This window comes from Leucopleurus acutus (genome assembly GCF_964270905.1).
Source record: "Leucopleurus acutus genome assembly, chromosome: 2".
NCBI classification, from domain to species: Eukaryota; Metazoa; Chordata; class Mammalia; order Artiodactyla; family Delphinidae; genus Leucopleurus; species Leucopleurus acutus.
The window spans coordinates 43061558-43081974 of record NC_139143.1 but is presented as its reverse complement, the minus strand read 5'-3'; the positions used below and the strand labels follow the sequence as shown (position 1 = coordinate 43081974).

Here is a 20417-nt window from a genome sequence, read left to right as displayed (position 1 = left end):
TAAAAAACAGGAAGGAGAAAATCTCGGAAAGAATTCTAGCTGAGGCCCCAAGCGTGCAATAAAATGTAAAGATCTTAATAAACAAAAGCCCTGAAGAAAAGCATTCAAGAGACCTGCAAGTTTAATAAAACACGAGTTCAATTAATTTTGTGCAGCTGAACTAAACTGAACGGAATGAGAGCTGGCAGAGCTCCTACTCAACACACTATAACGCTGATGGAGTAAAAATGAACGGAATCGCTGTTGGCCCCAGAGATACTACAGACGCGCCCGCTCAAGCCACTCGCGTAGGCGCGGAGCCGAGCAGAAGGGGTGAGGCGCCAGGGTGCACCGCTCCGCGCAGGGATCCGCCCCGCCTTCTCCGGCCCCGCCCCCCACGCTTCAGTTCCCAGCCTTGCCACTAGGGGCGGCCGCGAAGCTGCGCGGCCCCGGTTTCCAGCCGGGCCCCTTTCCCAGCCGGGCCCAAGCATGGCTGCCCCCAGGACTGCGGGTCGGGAAGCCGCCGCGCTCGCGCTTTCCTGACAGCCCCTGGCTGCTGTGGTCTCCTTCTCTTCCCCAGGCCACTCCAGCAGACATGTTTGCCAAGGCCTTTCGGGTCAAGTCCAACACGGCCATCAAGGGGTCGGACAGGTGAGGGAGAGAAGAGCCTGCTCTGCCCACCAGGGCACCCAGACATCTCTCAAGCTCGGCTGGCTCACAGCCTTTTCTGGGCTGGGTCAGCCGACTTGGGGTGGAGGCCGAGGGGTACAGCCGGAGAAGGGACCCCGGGGGGCGGGCAAGGGTGAGTTAGACGTGTTTTGAGAGTGAAGATGGAGAGGAGGCCTGATTTATCTCCCAGGCTGTCTTTTGGATATTTTAGTGAGTTTACGAGAAAGCGTAATTCAATCAGCGCCTGCTGACTGCAGTCTGTTTAAGGTGTCGTGGAGGATGCAGAAATGAAGGAAAACGGGGTCCCTGCCCTACCAAGAGCTTTGAGTCCCTTGGGAGAGATTAGATGGGGCACGGAGAACTACAAGTATACGAGAAGAAGTGTCTAGTGATTACCACTGGCAGGAGAGACAGACGGAGGGTGAGGTGAGAGAGGATAAGGCACATGTGGTAAGAGCTGTTTTGCAAATGAAGGTATCACCTTGGGAATTTTGGAGCCAGTGTTCGATAGTTGTCATTCTTGGTGCCCTAGCAGAGCTGTTTAATCATAGGTTGACAGATTTGTCAAGCATATATGAGAAAGGAGTGGGTCCAAGAGCTATGTGTGGAGTCAGGAAGGTAGGGCTTAGCTTCCAGTGGCAGGCTAACTTGGGTTGCTTACCGGATCTCAGTTTTTTCCTTTCTTTGTAAAATGGAAAGACATGCCCCAGGAACATGTGAAAATAGATGAGACATTGGATGAGAAAGAGAATGGGATGTTTTGGAAGAGTGAGAATAGGGCATCATCAACCAGTCTTTTTCTTGGCCCTCGTGATTTTATAGTAAGTCTTGAGTCCTCAATATTTATTAAAATCCATCCAGGCAGCATACATACCAGGTGTGTGTGCTCTCTGCAGGAGAAAGCTTCGGGCCGATGTGACAGCTGTTTTCCCCACTCTTGGAACGGATCAGGTCTCTGAGTTAGTACCTGGAAAGGAAGAACTCAACATTGTGAAGTTGTATGCTCACAGAGGGGATGCAGTGACTGTGTACGTGAGTGGTGGTAACCCCATCCTATTTGAACTGGAGAAAAATCTATATCCGACAGGTATGACAATGGGATGGAGATGCCCATTACTATGGTCCTTGCCTAATATCTGTTTCTTCCATTAATCCGTCTTCCTTAAAACAAATATATGCAAAATCTCCCTAAGAATCTTTTTGGATTTAGTGTCCTTAGAATTGGGTCTTTCAAGATCAGAAACTGCTATAAAAGTGAGGGGAAAAAGGGTTAACACAAAAAAGAAGGTAGTTGTCAAGGGAAATTCTGAGGTGAAGAAACACTTGTTTCTAGTGGGTTAACTAGGGATTGGAGCAGAGGTCGTGAAAAGGGTGGAGTTTCAGGGCATGTAGAAAATACTTCTTAGAACTTTCACTAGGGGAATTTTCTTAAGATACTGAAGAGATACTGTGATGGGAAAGAAGCTGGGTTCGTTAAACTCCATACCCAGCTGTCTTAGTGGTGGGCTTTGGCTGAGATATCTCACAGGGATTCTTTCTTAGACTCTCGTCTGGCTCTCAGGATCCTTTGCTTGCTTTCTTTGTCACAGATCTCAGAAAGGCAGTGTCCTTTTCTCTTTTCCTTGGCTGCTGACACCTACTTTGTCATCTGGGGGCTTTTCTTCCTCCCAGCTTGGCTGCAGCAGTGCAGTGCAGTCTCCTACCCCAGGCCACCCCTACCCCCACCCTGCTTTGCTGCTGTACACATACAAGCCCTTTTTGATCTAAGGGTTTTACTGCTAATCCCTGTGGAAACAGAGAGAATAAAAATAATAAACATGGGAAAGTTTCAGAATTTCTTACAGGCTTGTGCCCTGGTTTCGGATTACTTGCTTCTGAGGTCATAAAAGGAATCCTCGTGGGGGCTCTGTCCCTACTTTTATCCACTATGGCCATTTTGGGCTGCTGCAATCCAGGTGGAACAATAGGTGCCTCCATGTCTCAAGTGACACCCAGTTTCTTAAGTCTCCACCTTCTTCAAGACTGCAGCCTCGTTGAGAAGGGTGTCAGCCTGCTGTAAACTATATGGAATGTGTTTCCCACAGGAAAAGGGGCACTCAGTTTCCAGAGAGGGGGAAAGGGATACTGGACAGGCAAAAGCAGATGTTCACTTCATCACTAGTTTTAGCCTTACACATAAATATCCAACTTTGGCAATTAAACAGACCCTTAAAGCTGTAGCTCACTTCATGTGTCTTCCGACCAGTAAAAGTGATAACTTCTCAAGATCATAGATTGAGAGAAACTACTGCAAAGAGCTCAATATAAATATGTAAAGAATGCAGGTCTCTAAGGCTAAAGGGAGCAAGGATTCTAAAGTAAATAGCATATAACATATAAACCGCTTCACAAACTTGGGGTAACCTAATTAAAAAAAAAAAAAGAATGCAACTTCTTTGGGCATCCCCTTACAACCTTCTCTCTAGCTTTGAGTTGAGTTTCTTTTCTACATCTTGATTAATGTGCCCTTAGTGTTTGGCTTTGCCATTCCCCAGGGGGTTGACTTTTGGGCAGTAAGTGTTTTCTGGCTCTCTTCTTGGACAGTGTACACCCTGTGGTCTTATCCCGATCTTCTACCAACATTTACAACATGGCCCCTGGTGCTTGAAAAACTGGTAGGGGGAGCAGGTAAGAGTATTTTCCTATATTCTGGATACTGGCTGAAACCTACTTAGTAAAGGCCAACTACTTTAATAAATGTATCCATTTTGTGCATTCATATGATTGAAAAATAGAATTTTTCCCCCGTGTCTGTTGCATCTCTTACGTGGCTGCTTCTATGAGCTCTCTGGGCCTCTCTGACCCTGCTCTAAGGCTTAAATAAGATAAGTGACATGAAAGTGCTTTGTGAACTGCCATATGCTATACTTTAGATTAATAAACTGAATTTAGGAAACCAGAATAAGATAGATCATGGAACTGGACCCTCAGCTTGGCGCTTCAGTTTGACCACTAGTCTCCCAGAAGGAAAAGGTCTGATCCTCAGTTTGCCACTTTTAATTTTCATTATGAATAATGTAGTTGATGCTTAATAAATGTATGTTTGTTGAGCAAATGAATAAATGATGAAGTAAACTGTGGAGTTAGTTGCAATGCTTTTGTTTCCTGCAGATTTGATGCTGCCAGGACTAGTGGTGCCCCCTGCTGGTCTGCCTCAGGTACAGAAGGGTGACCTCTGTGCCATTGCCTTGGTGGGGAACAGGTACTGTGCCAGTCAGCTGTGCCTATGGGGAAAAAACTTAGGGAAAACTTGGGAGGGGTGGGAATGACAACTTCACAGCCTATGGATAAAGGATTAAAAGAAAAAACAGATTCTTCCTGAACAATCAGAGAGTGGGGAATGGCAGTGAGCCTGTGGGGTGTCCATACATCTGGGCCAAGTGTATTTGCTCCTGCTGCTTCTTTTTTAAAATTTATTTGTTTTTTTTTCCTTTAAAAATTTTTTTCTTAGATTTACAGAAGAGTTGCAAATATAGTACAGAGTCCTGAAATATTCCTTACCCAGCTTCCTGTAATGATAACATCCTGTATAAACACAGTACAGTTATCAACACGAAGGAATTAACATTGGTACAGTCCTTTTGACACTATTACAGACTTGATGCATATTTCCCCAGTTTTCCCACGATGTCTTTTTTTCTTCTTTTGTGTTCAAGCATCCAGTCTAGGTACCACATTGCATTTAGTTGTCATGCCTTCTTAGTCTCCTGTCTGTGACATTTTCTTGGCCTTTCCTGCCTTTCATGGCTTCAACATTATTTTTGTCTAACATCCACATCATAATCCTCATCTTTTAATTATTTTTAATAGATTTATTGAGATATAGTTTTCATACTATAAAATTCACCTGTTTCAAATGTACAATTCAGTGATTTTTTTTAGTATATTTACAGGGTTGTTCAGCCATCACCACAGTGTCTCTTTTTTAAAATAATTAGGAAGTAATCGTATGAACAGTTCTGAAAAATCAAAACCCTCTCACCCCATAATCCTTTTCTCCTAGAAGTAACCATTATCATTCTGATGCATGTCCTTGTCAGCCTTCTTCAATGCATATATACGCGTGCATATAAAATGTATGGTCTGGAGTGTGTATGTTTAAAAATACAAATAAACAAACTTTATCCCTATTACTTTTTCACTTCAGGTAGTGGGGACATTTTCCGTGTCAGCAAGCACAGATAAGCTGAATCTTTTTACCCGCTGTGGGGTGATGGGAAAAGTCCTCTTCTAGTGGACATTGTGGTTGCCTCTACTTTGTCTCTATCACAAACAAGATCTTCCTGATGCCTCTAGGGACACTAGTGCCAATATTTTTCTAAAATAAATACTAAGAAGCAGAACTGTTTGGCTGAAGATCGTGCATACTTTCTGTTGCCCTATAAAAATGCTGTGTCAGTTTTCCCTCCTACCTACAGGGTATATGGAGCCTGTTTCCTTACATGCTCACCGACACTGGATGTGATGGGTCATTTTCATTTGTATCATCCTGAATGAAAAATGACATCTTATTATTTTACTCATTGCTTCTTTGAGAGAGAAACATGGTAGGCATGGGAGGGGTCAGTGTTTAAAGATCTTATTTTTGCTGCTCATATTCTCCTATTTTCCTTGAACCTTTCGGAACCAAGCACCTAGAAATGTTTCCTTCCTTGTTTACCTGTAGCAAAACTTGAAGTTGAAAAGAATGGTGAAATTATTGATTTTCCCCCCAGTATTCTATCCAAGATAGGAGAAAACTACATACATGTGTATTTGGCCTCTCAGTTCGGCATTTAGAATGTATGTGGGAATGAAGCCTAGGTGGTTTATGGAAGGGGATGAGGGTACAGGGGAGTTTACTAAAACTACAAGCCAGGTTCGAGACTGAAGTTCTTGAGCCATTGACCATTCCAAGGGTGGAAGACAAAGACCCGTCTTTTAGGAACTGGGAAAGAAGCCAAATTCAAAGATTCTGTGGCAGGAACTGACCCATGGGCACAGTAAGTGGAGCCACCGGATTAGCAAACATTTTTTTGAAGTTCAGGTGTTGGGAAATCTGCCCTTGAATCATCTACCTTAGGTCCAGGCAACGTTGCCAGGCTTGTATATTCCCCTCCTGTTAGCCAGCTGGACACCAATCCTTACAGGCAATGTGTGAGCATTGCTGAGTAACAGTGGGCTGACAGAGATTTCCATTTGGGCTTTGGTAGTTTTTTTGTAGTTATTGTAAATGTGGTTGTTTTTTATATTTTGGACACATCCAGTTCTTAGATAGATAGTTATACAGAGCAAGCCCTGTTACAAAGAACCAACTCAGAAGGAACCTTTAGTTGGTACCACTGTATCTCTCTTCTCTCTTCCCTGTGGCATCCCTCAGCCTAATGTATGGCATATGAATGGCCTCCCTTCTGAATTTCCATATAGGATGGCTATGCCTTTTTTAAATGGGGAGATTTATATTTTTGAAATTACAGGAAACTTTAAATATCCTTCTGAGTCCTGCCTGGGTTTGATTCATAATAATATAACAATGATAACATCAGTAGAGGAGTTAATTGCACACAAGGGAATATTTGGTCAAGGAATTTTTGAAAGTCATATGTGTAGGTAATTTGAATAAGATTGAGACTGCACTGAGTTTTAGCTCTGTGATACAAGTGGATGCTTCAGATTTGCAACCGTGGTGCTTTGAACACATGTGTAGAAAGCTGGTCCTGACATGTGCCCTCCTGGAAGACTTTCCCTGACCCTTGTCTCTGGCCTCCTCCTCTCAGAGCCCCCGTTGCCATCGGAGTTGCTGCCATGTCCACAGCCGAGATGCTGACCTCAGGTCTGAAGGGAAGGGGCTTCTCTGTGCTCCACACCTACCAGGACCACTTGTGGTGGGTTCCATGCTTTTTCTGTTTTATAGGGAGCTGGGTGGGCGGAGAGAGCACAGGGTCTGGATTCAGAAGCGAGAGTTTTGATCCCTGCTCTGTCCTTAGTCAAGTTGCTGACCCCAGACATTAATTTCCTTGCAAAATGTGGAGAAAAAATATATATATATATTTTTGCCTGCTTAGAAAAGAAATTACAGAGAACTTTATTTTCTAGGTGAATTGTAGAATCCTAGGGCTGGAAGAAGGCCTTAGGGATTGTCTTCTCTGCCTCTCAGTACAGTGATATTCTTTATTTTTATGGCACTGGTCAATCTGGCCTTTTCTGCCGTGTACATTAAGGCATTTTCTGACCCCATGACGAGTGCTCGGGAATTCTCACATCTGAATCCAAATCAAAGTAGAGTAGATCCTCAGGCACCAGGGTGATAACCTGATTACTTTCATGTTGTTCAAGTTCCACATTTCGGATCTCGTCCTCATTATGGAACTTGCACTTTCTCACTGTGACAGTTGCTCTCTGGAGCTGTATGTGAGTTTATTTTCTGGTTATTTTCTTGTCATTTAACCAAAATAGTAAGTAGTGCTTTTCTCGAAAGCAGTATACCTGGTCTTTTGGCCAAGTGTTGTGGCCTGTTGGTATAGATTTACCCTTACGTTTTTAGTCAGTCTTGGAGTTACTTATTTTACAAGTATTGGCCAAGCACTGCTTTGCTGGAGGTACAGCCTCATCAGTCTGGGTTTCAGCAGGCATTTGAGGGCTGCTTACTCACGTACTCACAGCACCTTTTTTTCTGACTGTTAGTCTGGGCAATTAAGGTCCTGTTGTCTAAATTGTCTTATCAGTGGCTGCCTCAGTCTCCCCTCCTCCCACCCTTTCAAAATACTTATGGTATTTACCTGATCAGAATAGCCTAAACATACGCTGTGGCCTCACTAGTAGCCATACTAATAAGCCCTTCTGCAGCTGTTAGTAAAACTTTGTTTGACTTGCATAATCTTAGTTAACATAAAGCTGTTTGCTTTTACCGCTCTGCTACGTGGCATCCCTTTTTTTCCTGTCTTCATAAGGCTTAATGGCATAAAACCATTGTAATCTCTACTCTGCAGGTTAGATTGCATTCTTTTTTTTCAATTGAGGTATAGTTGATGTACAATGTTGTGTTAGTTTCAGGTGTACAGCCAAGTGATTCTAGTGATCATTAGTATATCTAGTGATTCTAGATATAGATATATACATATATGTTCCTTTTCAGATTCTTTTCCATTAAAGGTTATTACAAGGTATTGAATATAGTTCCTGTGCTATACAGCTGGTCCTTGTCATTTATCTATTTTAGGTTGCATTCTGATTTAACACAGAAGCAACTGTTTTTGCAGTCTTGAGCAGTCCAGGTGTTTGTAATTTGTTCCATACGCTGAACCTTGGGTTTGTATTTCACCAAACTGGTACTACAGATGCGTTTGCAATCTTAATTTGGTTATTTAATTCAAAATAGTTTTATTTTTAATTTATATGAAGGGAATACTTTGGAAGGGGAGCTCCACTTTAACTATGTTGTCTTTAATCTTTCTCTGTCCCTGAATTTCTGTTAATAATATTATTATTCCTTTGGGTTAAGGAGGAGGCAAGAATTACTCTCCCCATTTCAGAGATGAGGAAACTGAGGCATGGGACTTCTCTGAGCCCAGAATTGGAAACAGATTTTGAGAGGCACACCCAGGTTCTCTGGCCTCTCCTGGACACCCCTGCCTGTGGGTCTTACTCTCTCAGGACCCCCGCTGACCCCCTGACCGGGGCTGGAGAGTGTTGCGGCTGCTGCTCAGTGTTTCTGACATGAGGTTTTTGCAGGCGATCTGGAGACAAGTCCTCTCCACCATCCATTGCTCCACTGGCCCTGGATCCCCCAGATCTCAGTGAAGAGAAGGGGTCTGTCCAGGCAGACACCACCTTGCAGGCAGACATGAGGCGCCTGACCCTGGAGGGAGAGGAGGAGGAGGGGGAGGTTCAGCAGAGGTGTGGGGAGAAGTCCCTGTCGGAAGCCACAGAAGACCCCAGTGTTGGGAGCCTGAACCCAGACCCCACGGACAGCAAGACCCTTCAAGGTACAGCTCTGGCAGAAGTAGGGCAGTCTCCTCTCAGTGTAGGAGACTTAAGTGCTCTGCTCTGCTTCTGACTAGAGCGGCACTACAGCTCCGGGAGGGGAGGGGAAAGTCCTTATTTTTGCTGAGGGTGGTGCCGCAGCCCTTTGCCATCTTACCTGGGAGTCTTCCGCATATGTCGCGTTTCCCTGGATACCCGTCGACTCTGCTATTTGGACTGTTCCCAGCTACACGGCCCTCTTAGTTTTCTTCTGCCTCTGACTTCTCTATCAGAGAAGCATCTGCGCCTGGCTGGGTGGGACTTTGTGGCCTGACCCCTTCTGTGGGGTGAGACCTCTGTAAAGGCTCAGTGTTCTAGAGAGTCTGCGAGCTTTGGTGCCTGGGAATGGGCTCCTTCAGAGCTGAGGGGTAAGGTACGGATGTCACTGTGCGGGGAGCTTACCTGTGCTGCGCGGGCCTTCTGCGGCCCTCAGGAAGGATGTGGTTCTTGTCTTTTCCTTGCAGAGCAAATGGACGAACTGTTGCAGAGATGCTTCTTGTGTGCTTTGAAGTACCGCGTCAAGAAGGCTGACCTCCCTTTACTCACCAGCACTCTCCTGGGCAGCCACATGTTCCCCTGCTGGTATGGAAGGCACGGTGTGGGCTGGGGCTGGGCGGTGGGTCTGTCTCTTGCTCTTTGGTGGTAGGATGGGACACGGCTGATGGGGGAATTGTTTTAGGGACATGATGTGGAAAGAGTGAAGTGGAGGGTTGATCTAGCAAATACTGAGTTTTAAAGACTTAAGTTTTAGCCAGTAAAAGGATGTTGAGGAAATGAAGGTTAAAATTCGCAAGGCGCTTTGAGCACTGCCTCTGCTGTGGTGATTCTGGGCTCTTTTACTGATCGGGCAGCATGTCCGGCCCCGGAAGGGCCCTGGGGCAGCCTGTTTGTCTGGAGGCTTCAATCCCCTCACACCTTTCTGAAGAGTAGGTGGGCCAGATTAGGTTGTGTCAGCAGGAAGAATCGGTGTGAACCCCCCACCCGACCCGCACACACAGCCACCAGCAGAGGGAGTGTTACATGTGGGTTGAACCTGGACTTTGAAGACAGAGCCATCTGGGCTCAAAAACCAGCTCCCCAGGGTGTTGGAGCAAAGGTGTATTTGAGCCCATTACCAGGCTTCTCTGAGCCCTGATTTCTAACACTTGTAAGATTGCTGTCAAGATCAAATAACCTGACATTTAATAAGCACCCAGTAAATATTATCATGTCAGGAGATTTGCTTATTGATTTTCACCTCAAGTCTGAATTTCTTTCTGAGAATTTTGCTCTGTTTTTTAAAAAAGTGGTTTTAAGGGGCTTCCCTGGTGGCTCAGTGGTTGAGAGTCTGCCTGCGGATGCAGGGGACACGGGTTTGTGCCCCGGTCCGGGAAGATCCCACATGCCGCGGAGCGGCTGGGCCCGTGAGCCATGGCCGCTGAGCCTGCGCGTCCGGAGCCTGTGCTCCGCGACGGGAGAGGCCACAGCAGTGAGAGGCCCGCGTACAGCAAAAAAAAAAGAAAAAAAAAAAGTGGTTTTAATGTAATTCTCTTCCTCTACATGTGAGTTTCTTTAAGGCATTCTATACACGTATGGGGTCTGGAGTGCGTGGCAGGATACTTGGTAATTTGTCCTGACCTTGCTGGGTTGCAAGTAACTGGGAAAGGGGTAGAGGTTCTTAACCTGGGGTGGGTTCTAGAAGGGATCCCTATGAATCCCACTGCTTTTGCTTGTCACATTTTGAGAGAAGATGTACGTTCTGGGGAGATAGAATGATTACAGCTTTCATTAGGGATCTTTCCCCCAAAGCTAACAGTCTATAAAGAGTCAGATAGTAATTATTTTAGGCTTTGCAGGCCCTACAGTCTCTATTGCAACTGTGCAAGTCTGCCATTGTGGCAGTAAAGCAACCATAGACAGTAGATGAACGGGCATTGCCAGATTTGGCCTGCAGGATGTGGTTTGCCTTGCTGCCACAGTGAGCTTGGTGTTGCAGACGCTCACCTGGAGGTGAAACTTCTGAGGCCACAGAAGCCTGTCTAGTTTGAAAGGAATCTAAAGCTGTATCTGGTACAGTAGCCACAAGCCATGTGTGGCTATTTAAGTTTAAATTAAATAAAATTTAAAATTCAGTTCCTTAGTCACATTCGTCACATTTCCAATGCTTAATAGCCACATCTGTCTAGTGGCCACCACGTTGATAGCAGAGAACATTCCATCCTTACAGAAAGGCCTATTGGACAGCAAGGACCTGGAGGAGCTAAAGTCTGCATCTCTCTCTGATGCTGCCGATGGGCAGAGAGCTCTGGAACAGCGGCCTCTTTCTGAACGTGCAGGAGGAAGGCTGAGGAAAACGTCCTCCTCTCAGTGTCAGGCAGGCCGTACCACTACTGCTTTGTTTGCTTAACTTGCCTTTTCCATCTGCCATCAGCCCTGAAGGACGACAACTGGACATAAAGAAGTCAAGCTACAAAAAGGTAAGCGGGTCCCTTCTCTGCATACCCACACAGGGAGCTGTGTAGGGGCACACGTGGCGTGAGCTGGTGGACATGGGGAAGCCCTGTCTGCAGGGCTGAGGCTAGAATTAAGCTTTTTGATTCCAGGTATAGGGGGCGGAAGAAAACTCTCCCTGGGCTGAGGCAGTTGGGTGGGCACCCACTCCCCTCTCTCCTTCCCACCCCTTTATATCTGATCCAAGTTCTGAAAGGCTTCACCGGCAGGGACCCTTCCCTTCCTAACTGGATGAGGACAGGGACTGTCCCACGTCCCTCCCCGGGACCTGCCCAGCTCGGTGTCTGGCATGTCTCAGGTGCTCAGCGTGTGTGCAGAGTCGATGAGGTCCCCTACCACTGGCCCTCTCTCCCTTAGCTCTCTAAGTTCCTGCAGCACATGCAGCAGGAGCAGATTATACAGGTGCAGGAGCTGAGCAAAGGGGTGGAGAGCATTGTGGCTGTGGACTGGAAGCACCCGAGGTGAGTGCAGGGGGCCTGGTCACCGCAGCTCAGCTGGCCCCAGGGCACCTGGGCCACGGACCGGGAATCGCCGAGACACTAGTATAAAATGTGTTTTTTCTTTCCTTCTGCTGGGTTTTAGGATCACATCTTTCGTCATACCCGAGCCCTCCCCGACCTCCCAGACAATCCAGGAGGGTAGCAGGGAACAGCCCTATCACCCTCCAGATATAAAATCCCTCTACTGTGTCCCAGCCAGCATGACCCTGCTCTTCCAGGAGTCTGGCCACAAGTGAGTTTTTGGAGAGCAGCCCTTCTCTGCCTGCTTGGTGTTCTGGCCTATAATCCTTTCAGCCTAAGTAGTGTTCTTCTGTGACTGGCAAAACCTGCTCTGCCCCCTCCTCCCTTTCTCCCAGATCCAGCTTCAAGCCTCCTTCCCCTGGGAAGGGTCTCTGGACTAAGTGAATGAGAGAGTAGGTCTCTCCCTTTTCTACCTGTAATTATTCTTCACACGGCCCTGCTGGCCCCTGGCAGGAAAAGGGAAGAACCCAGAGGTCGAGAAGCTGAGGACATCGCCCTGCTGAGCAGGAAGTGAATCTTGGTATTTACAGTTTGTCTCCCAGCATAGCGTGAATAACGCCCCCCCTGTCACTTCTCACCTAGGAAGGGGAGCATCCTCGAGGGCAGTGAGGTCCGAACAATCGTCATCAACTACGCCAAGAAAAATGACCTGGTTGATGCAGACAACAAAAAGTGAGTGGATGGGGAGGGGAGCTCGCCCCATGTCTTTCAGTGTTCATCTTCAGAATATGTGGGGGGTGGCTGGGAGGGAGGGGTGCAGGAGATCACAGACTGCTAGCAATAATCAAGGCCAGTGGTTTCTAAACCATAGGCTGTGGACACTTAGAGTTGTGGTCTAAGGTAGTCAGATCCAGATGTGCTGTCAACATTGACTGTAGCCTGAGTAAGCATCATCTCATATGTATCTACTGTTGATTTTCCAATGCACTTGCTCTTGTGAGGAACAAAATGCAAACTTTAAAAAATTTTACCAAAGCCATCTTAGCTTTTTGGTATTCTCTGTTTTCTTAGTAAGTGGATATAGAAGGTAAACTACTAAATGAAGAGTGTTTCATTAATTTTTTTGTTTTTAATTTCAAAAGATACCCTCATGATCAAAAAGTTGGGAACTACTGGTTTAATCATGGTTAGTTAGTAGCAGAAGTGAGCCGGGATCCCGGTCTTCAGAATTTTTTCCCATCCCACTTTCCCCTCCACTGCCTGTTTCTCCTTTGTTCTAGGAAAGCAGACGTGTACCTCCCATCCAGAGGGTACGTTGCTTCATGGACTGTGAACCCCTAATTGGTTCTAATAATCCTGAATGACTTTAAACAACACATAACACATGAATCCTGAGAGGACCCTGGGATCAGAAGGGGCGGGGCTAGGAGTTCTTTATTGCCTTTTCTTTCCCTTTAGTCTTGTGAAATTGGATCCCATCCTATGTGACTGCATCTTAGAGAAAGGTGAACAGCACACAGTCATGAAGCTTCCATGGGACAGTCTCCTGAACAGGTAGTGGGGATTGGCAGCCCCTCCCCGATGTTTCCATCCCCTCTCCTTAATGTCTATCACATTGGACTTCAGAATTGTCCCTCTCATCAGCTCGGACTTTCTTTCCATAATTCACACCATGTCAGTCTACATAAACACAGGCTTGGGTAATTCTGACGTGGAGGGTCTTTGGAGCGATATGAGCCAACACAGTATAGAAGAACTTGAGAAGGAGAGAGAAGAGGAACATTAATTAGAAATAAGAGCTTCAAAAAAAGAAGGTGTGGGTGGTGGGTGGGGATTGTCTTAAAGTCTTTTCAAAGGAAGGATTCTTATACTCTTTCTTTTCCGTAGACCCAAAACTGAAAATAACTTCTATAAGGAGTTAGCAAACTGTAGCCTGTGGGCCAAATCTGGCCTGCTACCTGTTTTTGTAAATAAGGTTTTATTGGCACGCAGCCACACCCATTTGTTTACATATTATCTGTGCTGCTTTCCTGCTAAATGGCAGAGTTGAGTAATTTCAACAGAGACCATATGGCCCTTGAAAGCCTAAAATATTTACCACCTGGCCCTTTCTAGAAAAAGTTTGTCAATCTCAGTATATATGCTAGCAAAAGAAAATCTGGTTAGACAAAAGGTAGAAATTCCTTGTGGTAAAAGTGTCTATAAATGATGCATGATTGCAGCATGTCAGAAATGTGAAGCAGCACTTTATTCTGCTGGGTAAGGGAGACTCTTGAGATAGTAAACTCCACAAGCCCGCCTGGGCAGGTTTTCAGAAGGCCAGGCAAGTGGACAGTTTCTAGGGGCTCGAGTCTCGGATGTTCCCTGCCCTGAGTCAGTGGGTCTTGACTGTGGCCACACTTTGGGGAGCTTTAACAAATGAATCTTCCTGATGAGAGTTTCTGACTTAATTGGTCTGGGGTTTAGCTCCCTAGCTGATTTGAATGACTCTACTGTGCAGGCAGAGGTGAACCGCCACCTGTAAGATCAGCTTCCATCTAGCTGTCTGCTGGGAATGGGATATGAGGAAATGGTTTCTGCTGGCTTTATCAGTCACCAACTCATTAACTCCTGTTTCAGATGTTTGGAAAAATTGCAGCCTGCCTATCAAGTGACCTTTCCGGGACAAGAGCCCATTGTGAAGAAAGGCAAAATCTGCCCAATTGACATCACCCTAGCACAGAGAGCTTCTAACAAAAAGGTAATTTTTAAAAGACACAACGTTTGAAGATGGTGATTTAATGTCCCTGCTAAGTTCTAGTCTCTCTAATGCGATCGGAGGTTTTTAGATTGGCCTTAAACGCCTCAAAGATTGTTTAGGAAACACCCATGTTTGTGTGACTGGGCTAGGCCCTATGTAAAACAGGTAAAGCTGATCCCCTCCCTCACTGCTCTCTAGGATTTTGTGCTAGGAAACTTGCTAGAGCCTGGTTCTAAAAGTAAACAAGATCTTATATTTATTTTTTTCTTAGAACTATGGTAGGGGCTTTCAGCTCTTACTCATTCTGTTACCTCTTGGGCCTTGCTCAGTGAAAATAACTACTAAAGAATCGCTGAAGGAGGGACTTCCCTGGTGGTGCAGTGGTTAAGAATCTGCCTGCCAATGCAGGGGACATGGGTTCGATCCCTGGCCTGGGAAGATCCCACATGCTGTGGAGCAACTAAGCCCATGCGCCACAACTACTGAGCCTGCGCTCTAGAGCCCGTGTGCCTCAACTGCCGAGCCCACGTGCCGCAACTACTGAAGCCTGCGTGCCTACAGCCTGTGCTCCGCAACAAGAGAAGCCACCGCAATGAGGAGCCCGTGTACCACAACGAAGAGTAGACCCTGCTCGCCGCAACTAGAGAAAGCCCACACGCACCAAAGAAGACGCAACGCAGCCAAAAGAAAAAAACAAAAAGAAAGGAAAGAAAAAAAGAATCGCTGAAGGAACTGAGTGTGTTTAGCTTGGCAACACAAAGTCGTAGGGAACAAATTACATCTGTCCTCAAATATGTGAAAAGCTGTACTTGGAAAAGGAGTGCACGTATTTTGTATGCCTTGAGAAGACAGAAATAAGATTATTGGGTAGAAATCCCAAGAAGCCAGACTTGGGTTCAAAATAAAGAACTTTCTAGTAGTGTGTGGTTATGAACGTGGGCTTTGAGATTAGAGACCTGGGTTCCAGTGTGGCCTTGCTGCTTGACTTTGAGCAAGTTACTTAATGTTATTTTGCCTGAGTTTCCTTATTTGAAGAATGGGGATAATACCTACCTCATAAGGCACTGTGAGGATCAAATGAAGGAATATATGTAGGCGAAGCACTTAGAATAGTACTTGGCATATAAACGTTCAATAAATGAGAACCAAACAATGATAACCTTAATAATTAGCAATAGCCGCCCTTTCTTGAATGTGTAATTATGTGTGATGATGGTTTTGTCTTTATGTTAAAAAGAGCCCTTGTCTTTTGGCGATACATACGGAAATATTTGCAGACGAGATCTGATGTCTAGGGGGATTTGCTTTAAGGTAACACAGGAATGGGGGTGGGTGGGGATATAGATGAATCAAGGTTGGTCATGAGTTGATAATTGTTAAAATTCATGATGGGTACATGGGAGCTCATCGTACTATTCTACTTTTATTTATGTTTTAAATTCTCCATAAAAAAAGCTTTTAAAAAATATATGAATTTTTTCATTATTAAATTTGTTATGGTGATCGATGATCAGTGATCTTTGATGTTACTATTGTGAAAAAGGTTACAACTCGTTGAAGGCTCAGGTGATGGGTAGCACTTTTTAGCAATAAGGTAGTTTTTAATTAAGGTATATACTTTGTTTTTTAAGACATAATATTATTGCAAACTTAACAGTATAGTGAGAACATAACTTTTAAAAATATTTCATTGAAGTATAGTTGATTTACAATGTTGTGTTAATTTCTGCTGTACAGCAAAGTGATTCAGTTATACATATATATATTCTTTTTTGTATTATTTTCCATATGGTTTATCACAGGATATTGAATATAGTTCCCTGTGCTATACACTAGGACCTTGTTATTTTTCCATCCTGTATTTACTAGTTTGCATCTGCTAGTCCCAAACTCCTAATCCTTCCCTTACCCTCGCCTCCCCCTTGGCAACCACAAGACTGTTCTCTATGTCTGTGAGTCTGTTTCTGTTTCATAGATAAGTTCATTTGTGTTGTATTTTAGATTCCATATACAAGTGATATCATATGGTATTTGTCTTTCTCTTTCTGACTGACTTTGCTTAATGTGATAATCTCTAGGTCCGTCCATGTTGCTGCAAATGGCACTATTTAATTCTTTTTTATGGCTGAGTAATATTCCATTGTATATATGTACCACATCTTCTTTATCCATTCATCTGTAAATAGAATGATAGATAGGTTGTTTCCATGTCTTGGCTATTGTAAATAGTGATGCTATGAGCATAGGGGTACATGTATCTTCTCGAGTTATAGTTTTGCCTGGGTATATGCCCAGGAGTGGGATTGCTAGATCATATGGTAGTTCTATTTTTAGTTTTTTGAGGAACCTCCATACTGTTCTCCATAGCAGCTGTACCAATTTACATTCCCACACAGAGTGTAAGAGGGTTTCCTTTTCTCCACATCCTCTCCAGCATTTATTATTTGTAGACTTTAATGATGGCCATTCTGAACAGTGTGAGGTGGTACCTCATTGTGGTTTTGATTTTCATGAGAACGTAACTTTTGTATGCACTGGGAAACCAAAAATTCATGTGACTCATTTTACTGTGATACTCGCTTTATCATGGTGGGTCTGGAACTGAACCCACAATACCTCTGAGGTGTGCCTGTATTGGATGGGGTAGAAAGAAAAAATCAATTTAGAAGCACAAAAATTAATTATTTGGATGAAGGTACCATGGTTGTAGGGATGGTGAACATAGAGGGTGAGGAGGCTTCTGAGGCCCTGGAAGGTTTCTGGAGGGGAGGGCATGTGGTCTGTACCCACCATCAGTCTTCTGTCCCCCACAGGTGACTGTGGTCCGGAACTTGGAGGCCTATGGTCTGGACCCATGCTCAGTGGCTACCATCCTCCAGCAGCGATGCCAGGCTAGCACTACTGTCACTCCTGCCCCTGGGACCAAGGACATCCTGCAGGTTCAGATCCAGGGAAATCAGATCCACCACCTTGGCCGGCTGTTGCTCGGTGAGCATCCCCTCTTAAGAAGCAGACACATTGGTCTAACTTGGCAAAGATCTTCCTACCAACTAAACTCACCCTAGTGAGGTTACCATATATGTAGCTTTTAGCAGCCAGAGAGAGGTAGAACTAATGTTTGAACTAGATCCTTTAGCCCCCAAATTCATTGTTTTCTCCACCATGCTAGTAGTTTTCTTCCTGGTTTTCCTTTTTTTGTAAGACATTTGTTGAGCACCCAAACTTTGCTAGGCACTTTGCTGGGCTTTTTGCAGGCTTGGTCTCTCTGAATCATAACGATGCTGCAGAACTGTTTCTGTTTTGCAGATGAGGAAACTAAGTTTCAGTACATTGCGCTGAGACATTCAGCTGTTCAGTGCTGCAGCTGGGCTCTGAACTTTGATTTGCTTGACTCCCAAGCCTAGGTTCTTTCTACCAACCCTGAGTCACCCAGCCTCCAGTCTGTCCTCAATGCCAGCTGCCGGAGTCAGCTTCCTACAACAATGTGATCACATCACTCCTCTCTGAAAAACTTTTTATATCTCCTTAATGCCTTCAGAATAAACTCTTAAGCTCAATAAACAAGACCCTCCCAGCCCAACCCCATCTTCCATCCGGGTTTTCTGGCAGGTCCCTGATCCCCACGCCAGGCTTCAGCCGTGCTGGTCTCCTTTGCTGTTCCCCATGTGCACCTGCATATTCACACCTGGGTGCTTTCCTCTGTGTTGTCGCCTCACCTTGCGTGGCCTCTCACAGCCTGACCTTAAAGGCTCATTGGCCCAGCTCAGGGGTCACAGGAAGCCTGTCTTAGAACATGTTCCTTTTTTTTTTTCTGTTTCCTTAAATTGACATTTAAAAAACTGCTAACATAGTACTTTCCAATTGTGTTTATATTTCTGGTTAGTGTCTACAACTTGGCTAATTTATTCTGTTGTCTGAACTCCCTGTTAGACTGAACTTCTTGAATCAGAGACCTTACCTTTTTCATCCTTTTTTCATGCCCAGGGTCTGGCCCATAGTAAATGCTCAATAAGCAAATTTATTTTATGGTCTAAGGCAGTACCCAGCAGTTAACTTTTACAGTTGAGCCCCTTTAAGTGAAAAACCCCATACGAAATACAGAGGAGAAAAGATAAACACATGACTGAACTCAGACACACACATTCTCTCTTGTGAGAAAATTATAAATGCCTGAAGTACACCTAGAAGGTAGCTATCAACGTGAAAGTTGCTGAAGTACACACTTCATCCTCGAGGTGTAAGGATAAATGGTCCATTCCCGTTGGAGTTGAGTTTGAGCTGGGTGTAGAAGAGCAGGTCATATGATGGAAATGGTTTGAACTGAGAGTTGACAGCAGGAATGAGCACACAGTGGGGCAAGAGGGCCAGGAGGTAGCTGTGCAGATTGGGGACCTTGGAGGTCGGGGCCAAGGAGGGTCATTGTAGACCAAGGGGAAGGAGTTGCGGGGAGAAGAGCATACACATGCCTCACTGAGGAGTTTCTGCCTTTTGGATTGTAGAAGAGTATCGGCTTCCTCGAAAACACATCCAGGGCCTGGAAAAGGCCCCCAAACCTGGCAAGAAGAAGTGACAGACTCTTGTTTCATGTGGTTGATCCAGAGGAAATCCAAGCTGTGGGCTGGTAATTTATATGAGTATTTTCTGCTTTTGCAAATTAAAAAAATATATAATTCTTTACCAAAATAAATTTTTATTCTAATCTAAATTTGATTTCCCTCCTGTTTCCTCCACTTAGCTAAAATGTTGTACGAAGTTTTCAGATCAGAAGCCATTTTAAATGGACACTCAAGGCCGTTGTGGCATGCCTTTTCCATTCATGTGGTTCCAGTCATTTTAGTTTGTCCTCTGCTTTCAAGGCTGAATAGCCCATGCAGAGTTCAGGCAGGTGGGCCCTTCCCATTTTTAAAGTCCCTCTACCAAATATTCAACAGCCTCTTGCTATTCTTACTACCTAATTAACCTCCTAGCCCAAAATCACTCCTTCACATCTTTAAAGGGCTATTTATATAGATATTTATATTTGTCATCAATCAAGGCAAAAGAAGGAAGGGTTGGCCTTAAGTTCTAGCAAAGTTTAGGCTATACAGAAATAAGAAACAGTGAAAGCATATTAGGACATGGAATTCTATACAGCAATGATTTTTCCCCAACATTGGCAGCTGCCACTAACAGCCGTAAGTTGTGATGTGGCTGCAAGATGATGGCTTTGCTGCAGTGAAGTCTTAGCCAACAAATGCTTTCTTTAGCCTCAAACTTCTTCATCTGGGGCTCATGGAAGAGGTCTTCAGTTGATCTTCAGAGGGTCCACGAACTTTTCCGAAAGAGTGTGCAAGATTTTGTATGATCATTTTCCTAAAAGAGGTTACCATGCTTTTGTCAAATTCCCAGCAGGATCATGTGATGCCAAAAAGGTTCAGAACCCCTGCTGTGGTCCCTGCTCAGTTTGTGGCAGTCATTTCTGTACCAGGGCTCTCCTTGTACGATAGGAAGAAGGGCTGAGCTGAATAACTGCAGAGTTCTTTGGTTTTACCATCAAAAAAACACACTTCAGTTTACTTCCTTTTTTCCCTTGGTCATACCACTTTTGTTTTTTTTAAACCAAGATAAAGGCTTGAAACTATCTACAGTATTCACAAATTCCCCATCTGGGGCTTGAAAAAGAAGAAGGGGATGAGTATGAAAATGTGTGTGTGAGGTTCCTTGCCTTTTGTTATTAGGCCCCGAATAATTGTCCTTTTCACTGCTGACTCACTGTAAGTAAACTCCTTTTTTACCGATCCACTCCGTTGACATAAGCAATATGAAACTGAGAAAGAGATTTCTAGAAATTGACCCCAAACAAGATTCTGTTACAGCAGAACCCTTGGACAGACACTTTGATCTAAGGGAGCACAGTATGTACAGCAGTCATGAAATATGGTCCTCATATGAATACAAATAACACGTAGTACTTTATAAAGTTCTTTCACAGACGTGATGTGTTTTGCACAACCCTGGAGGGATTGGAGCCTCAGAGAGAGGTTGTGTCTTGCCTTGTT

At 44.7% G+C, this 20417-nt stretch overlaps 1 protein-coding gene across 1 annotated transcript; it reads left to right on the top strand.

Moving 5' to 3' along the window:
• The first annotated feature begins 485 nt into the window (after window positions 1-485).
• EIF2D (eukaryotic translation initiation factor 2D) lies at window positions 486-19078 on the top strand. Its single transcript, XM_082865596.1, has 15 exons — window positions 486-630; window positions 1545-1735; window positions 3232-3315; window positions 3799-3889; window positions 6444-6551; window positions 8398-8651; window positions 9153-9270; window positions 11099-11144; window positions 11536-11639; window positions 11761-11910; window positions 12282-12371; window positions 13098-13193; window positions 14259-14379; window positions 17193-17367; window positions 18879-19078. The coding sequence occupies exons 1-15, from the start codon at window positions 575-577 to the stop codon at window positions 18947-18949; spliced, it is 1755 nt and encodes a 584-aa protein (XP_082721722.1). The 5' UTR covers window positions 486-574; the 3' UTR covers window positions 18950-19078.
• Window positions 19079-20417: the final 1339 nt, after the last annotated feature.

Coding starts and splice junctions, on each gene's coding strand:
- EIF2D (XM_082865596.1), top strand. CDS start 575: ATGTTTGCCAAGGCCTTTCGGGTCAAGTCCAACACGGCCATCAAGGGG. Junction 631..1,544: donor GCCATCAAGGGGTCGGACAG/GTGAGGGAGAGA, acceptor TGCTCTCTGCAG/GAGAAAGCTTCGGGCCGATG. Junction 9,271..11,098: donor AGCCACATGTTCCCCTGCTG/GTATGGAAGGCA, acceptor ATCTGCCATCAG/CCCTGAAGGACGACAACTGG.